This window comes from Uloborus diversus, chromosome 2 (genome assembly GCF_026930045.1).
Source record: "Uloborus diversus isolate 005 chromosome 2, Udiv.v.3.1, whole genome shotgun sequence".
NCBI classification, from domain to species: domain Eukaryota; kingdom Metazoa; phylum Arthropoda; class Arachnida; order Araneae; family Uloboridae; genus Uloborus; species Uloborus diversus.
Window position 1 is genome coordinate 130411042 of NC_072732.1, and position 8647 is coordinate 130419688.

The 8647-nt window shown below is 33.4% G+C and overlaps 1 protein-coding gene across 1 annotated transcript; it reads left to right on the forward strand.

The window, feature by feature from the left end:
* The first annotated feature begins 1071 nt into the window (after positions 1–1071).
* Positions 1072–2553, forward strand: LOC129216540 (zinc finger MYM-type protein 1-like). Its single transcript, XM_054850756.1, has one exon. It carries the CDS (start codon positions 1072–1074, stop codon positions 2551–2553), a length of 1482 nt encoding a protein of 493 aa, XP_054706731.1.
* The last annotated feature ends 6094 nt before the right edge of the window (positions 2554–8647 follow it).

An 8647-nucleotide genomic window follows, 5' to 3' on the forward strand; every position in this document is an offset into this window, starting at 1 on the left:
AAAAAAAAAAGTACTTCTTTTAGCGATTGGCGCCAAATTGAACCAGCGTATAAAGGAAAAGCCCAGAGACGCTGAAAGGGAGGTTTTAGGAAACGTAAAGACATATTGCTAACTCTAATTGATCTGTTTTTATCCGTATAATGATTGTTATGATCAAACTTTACCACTCGCAATGAAAAAGAGAAAACGTTCGATTGCACCACCCTCTTTATGGACTAGTGACGCCAAAATAGAATCAGCTCTTGTACCCTCCAGTGGCGTACCCAGGGGGTGGGCTGATAGGGCTACAGCCCCCCCCCCCCGAAATTTTCAAAATTAATTATAAAAATAAAGTCAACATAGTTTTTTTTTTTTTTTTTTTTTGTAATCACGGCTTGTATAAATTAAAAGAAAGGGGAAAAAATATTTCCACCTTTTCGCCTTTTTATTTATTTTCTTGTATCACACACAGCAGCTCTGTTGCTTTGTCGAGATAAAGGAAAAGGGAAGCGAGTGACTATTTTGCTGCACCTGGTGTCATTCCCTTGGGGCGGTTTGTTCTGGTCAGTAAAAGAAAGGGGGAGGTAGTTAAGGTTTCGGGGACTTACTTAATCTTATTATTTGAGCTGCGCTTGTGTGCTTTTAGTGACAGGTGAAAAATGGGTTTTATGATCTCGGACAGTAACGAAGTCCGACTATCTACTGCAGACTGCAGAGTGAAGTACATTAACGTAGAATTGCTATAGTGATCCGACAGTTAATACAGGGACACTTCCTTTGATTAGAATTACTAGAAATTTGACTGCAATAAGAAACACAATGACAATTCTGAAGCCTTTGGTCTTTCCGCAGTTTAGCAGCTCGGCGCTCAGAGTAATAGTTAGTTTTAGCGAGGCAAACATGGAAAGGATGGAGCACGAGAAACCGAAAATTACGAAGCGGAATCAAACCAGTTTGAGAGATTTTTTTAAAAAACCTAAATTATCAAATGACTCATAAATTACTGTTATCGAAGAACAGAAAACAAATGAAGATGTTTCTTACGGAGGGAAAGACCAGCTTCCTATAGAGAAAATTTCCGACCAGTTTCCTATGGAGGAAGGACTAGAGCCCCTACCAGTTCCTATGGAGGAAAAACGTTTTAATGACATTTCCAGCTATGTCAATCGAAAATTGTCAAACGAGGAAAAACTCAAAGCTCTTGCGGGTTTGTGGGAGCCAGATAAAAAATACGTTTTTCCAGCTGAGGACTGTGGTCGCTTTAAACGACATTTTCAAACGAATTGGCTAATGCAGTTCAAATGGTTGGCTTATTCTGATCAAGAAAAAGGAACATTCTGCAAGTTCTGTGTGCTTTTCTGTAGCGAGGATACAGTTGGTAAAGGGAAACATGTCATGATTGGAAAACTTGTATCCAAACCGTGCAAAAATTTAAAAGATAGTTTGGAAATATTCCGAAGTCACGAACGCACAAGCTACCATCAAAACTGTATGCTTACTGCAGATAGCATTCGATCGATATCAGAAAAAGAGACGGAAGATATTGCTGTTCAAGTTGACAACCAAAGGAAAGTTACTGCAAGAAAAAACCGAGCAGCACTTGTTCCAATTAGTCAAACTATCAGACTTTGCGGGAAGCAGCAGATAGCTTTGAGAGGTCACCAAGATTCTGGTCGCATCACACTAGAAGATCCTGAAAAGAACGACGGTAATTTTCGTGCTCTTTTGCGGTATCGGGCAGCTGGTGGTGATGTTGATTTAAGGCAACATTTAGTGATGAGTGCAGGAAACGCAATGTATACTAGCCCACGTATACAAAACGAAATTATTAACACATTTGGGGATATGATTCAGATGCAAATCAGAGACAGAGTACACAAATCTGGATTATTTTCAGTTCTAGCCGATGAAACAACAGATATTGCTGGTATTCAACAATTTTCTCTGTGTGTCCGATACTTAGAAGATGTGACTGCGAGTGTCAGGGAGGATTTCCTATGCTTTGTTCCTGTCAACGATGTTACCGGAAAAGGACTTTGCACGACGATTAAGGATACTTTAAGTAATCTCGGAATTGATTTGCACCATCTCCGTGGACAAGGCTATGATGGTGCTTCAGCAATGCGAGGAGAGTTCCGCGGAGTTCAAGCCATAATGAAGCAAACGTACCCAAAGGCTTTATACACGCATTGCGCGTCCCACTCTTTAAATTTATGTTTATCTGACGGTTGCAAAAGTCGAGATATTCGGAATATGTTCGCAATTTTGAAAGAAATATGCACTTTTTTCAAATCATCAAGTAAACGATCAGAAATTTTAAAGAAGTGGATTAAAAGGAAAAATCCTGAAACAAATGTTACAAAATTGAAGAGAATGTGTGAGACGCGATGGGTCTTGAGACACGAAGCAATCGTATTGTTCAAGGAGAATGTGTGCGCAGTCGTCTCTGCTTTAGAAGAAATTGGAGAGGAATCTTCAACAAAAGATAGCAGCAAAGCACAGAGTCTACTTAATAATGTGTGCAATTTTAGTTTTTTATTATCCTTGTTTGTAGCCTCCAAACTTCTTTCTTAATCTCTCAGAATACTTGCAGTTGAAAAATCTAGACCTAGTTAATGCTCTAGACATGGTTGCTAGCGTTAGCAATCTGTTACAAAAAATGAGCGAAGATGCAGAAATGAGATTTAAAAATATTTTTGAAGAAGTACAAAGTCTTGCTGAAGATTTAAACGTGGCTGAAAGCATTCCAAGACTTTGCAACTCGCAACTATACAGAAAAAATGTGCCTTACACGACGACAGAGGAGTATTTCAGGAGAGCCGTATTCATTCCATTCTTAGACGACATCATCCTTTCCCTGGACGAACGGTTTTTGTCTCACCAGGAAATTTTGAAAGCGTTTAAAAATATACTTCCACAGAATGTACACAAAGAAAACTTTTCATCAATTGAAAGTTTGATTAAGCTGTACCGGAGCGATATGTCTGGTTATCAAGAAGTTATAGAAGCAGAGTTTGAGCTTTGGAAAAAAAAAGTGGTGCGCCATCGATCCATCCCTTAGACCTTCTTCGGGAATCGACGCAATCGCTAAGTGCCCAAAAGATATGTTTCCAAACATTTATACTCTTTTAAAAATTCTGTGCATCTTACCAGTGACAATTGCAACAGCTGAACGAAGTTTTTCGACTTTGCGTTTATTAAAAACATACTTAAGGAACTCTATTAGTGAAGACTAAACGGACTTGCACTTCTCTCCATACACAGGGATATAAACATTTCCGACGATATAATTTTAGATGATTTTTCGAAAAAATCTAGGAAGCTGGATCTAATATTGTAACATGTAAGTTTTAGATGTTTTTTTATCATTATAAAAATCTTCAGAATTCATTATAGCACATGTAACAATAATTAAAATAAAGAACAAGTTTTTTTTTATGATGTATTTTTGAAATCTTACATTCGTATTGATATCAGAAAAGCGATACATGAACTTTTCTTAGCTAAAGTTCATAAGTATCCCCAACCCCCCCCCAGCTCAAAGACTTTCGAGTTCAGCCCCCCCCCCCCCGAACTGATTTGTCTGCGTACGCCGCTGGTACCCTCTAAGGGCTGCTTGTCGATACATTTTTGTTTGATTCTATTTATTATTTCTTGAGGCATAGCAGTCACAAGTGACGACAAAAAACGTTCTATAGCTCAATCCATGTTTGAGCTATTGACACTAAAATTGAATCAGCACCTGTGCACGTTAAGGTCAACATATGAACCAAATTTTGTTGGATTCTACCAGTTACTTTCTGTGAAACAGCAGGCATGCATAGCTCAAGAAACGTTCCATTGCTGCACCCCCCCCCCTTCAAGGAATTCGTGCCGAAAACCAATGGGCACAAGTTCACATATGGGCACGTAAGTCTACGAAATTTCGTTTAATTTCGTGCGGAAGTTTTTGCTGTAGAGCGAACACAAAAAAAAAGCTACACACACACGGACAGACATTTTCCAAAAATAGCCGAAATGAACTCAACACACCTCAAAACGTTCGAACCCGTCAAAATTTGAAATTCGGAAATTTGCATGATACCAATACTTTTTTCTATGTATTAGATATAGAAAGAAGAAAGTAAAAACTAAATTTACTTGCAAATTTGCAGCTGGCTTTTAATTACTTTTACAGTTTTTAATAGTTTAAAAAATATTGCAAACTTTAGCTTTTGAAATATATTTCGTTTGGATACTCTAGCCTAAATTAGAGTGGTATTTATTACGGTAAAAACACACGTGCCTCCAACAGATAATAAACTTACTACTTGGGATAATACTATCGAAACAATGGACATCCGTGCCTTCATTGCGGTACATGCGACTATGAAAAGATTGGCTCAGACCTTTTGGAATTGGATCTTCTAACCGTGGATCTTTTGGTTTTGTACCTCATGTCCGGCATTTGCCAGTACACACGAAGTCTGCAAATGGCAGTGACCCATACGTTGCCCATTGAAATATGAAATATTTGACTTTTTATTAAAAATCAATTTCTAAATTATTTTTGATGACACGTAAAGAAAGCCTTTTGTTTGTTCAGTGTTTTTATTTTCTGAAATACATCCAAACCTGTTTTTTCGAGGTAGATAGGGAACGTATAAAAAATTGCGCAAAAAAATCTCTCAAAATTACACTATTAAGCACTCGTTTTAAAGATAGTTTAGTCAATTGACTCTCAATTTATGTGAAATTATCATAGAACGCACAAAAAAAAAAAAAAAAAAAAAAAAAAAAAAAAAAAAAAAAAAAAAAAAAAACCGTAAGGAAACAGGTTTGAGTGTAGTCGTTATAAAAATCTAGTATTTACTTACTTTTGCCTTTTTCGTATGAAAATTACTGAAAATATTACTTTCATCCATAAAGCTCTGCAAAACCCGAGTGCAGACAGCAAAATTAAGTTTACCTATTTTTCGAAAAATGTTTTCTCCTCTTATTATAAACCCCTAACTCTTGAATATGTAATCAGTGCTTTTAGAGGCCCGTAAAATGACTTAGCGATGCTCTAAAGTTGGTATTTGTTTTTCTGAAAGGAAAAATGTATTTCACACAAAGTCTGTCCATTAAGGTTTTATACAGCTTTATTCAACTCACTTTAGTAAGCTCTTTCTTTTTGACGCTCTGGGTACATTTTTTTTCCTTCAAGGTATCATCCAGGAAATATCTTACTTAATAGTAGAACGAAAAAATGAAGTTAACAGATTAATTCTGAAGAGAAAAGTTAATTTAATACGTAAATAAATATCATTCTGACATGCGTTATATCCTGCATAATTTAAAAAAAAATGAATTGTTGAATTTGAAAAACGGTCCAAGTAAGATTCTCTGAAAGAGTTTATTACCTTTAAAGGAACGAAACGGTAAATGTACATTCTAGGGTAACGACCCCAGTAATTGGCACTTTAAGAGTTTGTCCTTAAACTTACCTTTGTTTTTCATTACTTAGAAAAAAAACTCACATGCAAATATTTTTGTATTAAAAAATACACATCTGTGCATCTATTTAGTTTACTAAAAGCAAAAATATTTGAACACAAATTTTCATAAAAATATATGTATAAAAAGTTATCAAAATCACCAGTAATTGGCACCTGATACCCCAATGTATGACACCTTGTGATCCAGTGATTGGCACATTTTAATAGAACTGGGATATCACTTTATTAGTCACTTTTAGAGTACATACAAATTGTGCACGCTTCCCTTAAGCCAGAGAAAAAGCTTTTGCAATAAAAGATGGCTGATTTGACGATAGCCGCATTTGTTTCTTTCTCTTATGCACTGCTACCATTTAGTAACATGAATTGAAGTTATAATCTTTAAAGTAAATGTACACTCAGTTGGTATATTGCTTTCTACTTTTAAAATATTAGATACAAATCTTAGTTTAGGACATTTTTGTTAGAAGTGCCAATCACTGGTGACCTGCCAATTACTGGGGGTGTTATCTTACAATGAGGCGGTAAGAAGCAAAGGTATGTAAGTGACAAAATTAAAAATTTGGAGATAACCAGTACGAGTGGCAGGTGAAACTCTCCTCTGTCTTGGAACAAGAGAAATTACTAGCAGCACTGGTAAGTATAGTTGTATAGCATGATTTAAAATAACTTTTCAATGAAAGTCTTTTTACGAAACTTTCATCTTTAAACACGTTTTACTCAAAACTTGATAATGTTCACTTACATTCCTTTGCTTCTCACTGCCTCAAACAATGTAAAGTTCAACATGCTCCTAAATATTTATGTAGTTAATATAGTCAAAATCTTGAAAAGGAAAGCCAGCTTAGTTTTATGTGGATAAGCAATATTTGTTAAAGAAATTAAAAACTTTAAAGTATTTTTAAAACGGAAATTCCATTACGTGAAGTAATTTCTTTAAAATAAACCCTAAAATCACATATAAAACCAAGTATAAATCGGATAAATAAATATTTTGATAATTACATCACATTTAATTTGAGTAACTGGAAAAAAATAAAGGAAGTTTTACATGACATGTAGTTTACGCTCACGGCTATTTAAGAAAAGAAATAAGTAAATTTTAGAAAAAAAACAAACAAATTATAGTATAAAACTTGTTGAATTCAGAAGAAAAAATAATTTTGTCGTAGCTGTTAGGGTCAAAAAAGAAACGAAAGGAAAAAAAACTAACTTCGAATTAAAGGACATCTTAAAATTCAGTGATAACTTGTACAAAAATAATTTTTCTGTTTCTCTAGTTCAAAGTTCAATACTTTTGAAAACTCGTAAACAACTGATACGTTTAATCCCTTACCTTACGTATTAGGTATACTGACTCCTCATCCTCGTTTCATTTGCAGCATTTTATATTTAACAGGGGAAAGATGCATGATAAAATTTGTTGATAATATCAAAGTGTTTTGTGAACCAAGGTTTTTTTTCTAGACTCTTGATTTAAAATAATAATAACAATTGGTCAAAATGTTCCAAAAAAAAAAAAAAAAAATTCATTTCAGCAGCAAAAATACTCGCAAAATAGTTAAAAGCAAGTAAATGTTTAATGTCAATTGTTTTTCATAAGAATTTTGCTGTAAATAAATTCCTTTTAGCACTTTCCCGTAACAAAAAAGAAAAAAAAAATCCCGTGTAAAGAAAGAGAAAAGGAAGAACGAAAGTTTAAAACATCGATGAAAAGAAGTCGGCAAAAAATAACGAAATAAATATCGAAATATTAAAAATTGGAAATTAGAGTTTTGAAATGGAAAAAATAGTCTATTTGTTTGCAGTGCAATTTGTTTATTAATTTTTCAAAATTTTGAACATTAACGCTTACGAGGGAAATTCAAACTTTTTCTTTAGAATCCAACAATACTATTTTTTTTTTTTTTTTTTTTTAAGTTTAATAAAAAATTATTGCTGAGATGATTTTTTTCGCATCCTAAAGTTTGTTCAAAATTTTGATTTTTGGCATTGGAACATTTGAAGAAATCGCAGTACCTTATTTTTCCCACTAAAAAGAGCTGAAAAAGGTTTTATGTTTAATGAAATAATTTAGTTAGAGGAACTTTTTTATATAAAGTTTTATTTGTTATTTTTGGCAACGGGGGAAAAAATAGCGACCAGAGACTTTTTTTTCTTTTTACCTAAAATCAAGAGCTGCAAACAATATTGTTGGCAATAAAAAATATTTCTTTTAATGTTTTAGTTTTTTTTTCTTTTGCGAGCGTCTAATTTTTAACACCAAAGTTTTCTCTATACTGTTAAAAAGGTGCTGCTACTTTATTTTTTTTTATATTTATTTATTTTTTACTCATTCAGATTCCAAATGAAAACTAAAGCATATCAGCTTAAAAACCTATATCTGATATGAGTTTTATATCATCCCATAGGCTTTTTTTTCCTGAGGAAGACTCTTCAAAAAAAAGTATTAGAATTTAATTTAAATGTTAAAAAGGCATGTTTGACATGATTTGCATTGATCTGATGCCGTAAAACTGATTTTGGAATACTGAAAAGTGTGCTTGTTAGGAGAAAACTTCGTGTAAATTCGAAAAAAAAAGTGTTTTTACTGCTCTATACTGAATAAAAATCTGGTTTATGAGATGATACACATACATAACTCCGACAAAAATATGTATGCACGCATTTTCAGATATCAAGTTTACCGTACAGTTATTTAAACTAAATATTTCAATAAAAAAACCGGAAAAAAGTTTTTGAATGTCGCTATAACGAAATAAAAAATAGTTTTTGAGCCATCTATTTTTGTTTAGTTGAAAAACTTTTGTGTTTTTATTCATGCGAAAAATATTAAACAAGGATGTCGGAGCTTTTAACTTTTCTTGGCAAATGATTCAAAGAGCTTTTCAATCAAATGATAGGAATTAATCATTTGATGCTAACTTAAGAGTTCTGCAATGCTTACACATTAAAGTTATTACAACACTTAAAAAATGTAAAAATGAGTAAGAAGGAATAGTACCATACTTGATAATCAGCACGGCAAATCAGTATTTATGTTCCATATTTCTATCCTAACTTTTGCTCCAATAAATCATGTTTTTACCCAGAAGAAATGTTTTTTTTTGAATAATTTTTATTTCTATTACGTCAATGTATACGTCAATATGCAGTTTATTTAATGTAACCGCAAGAAAATGCTTTGT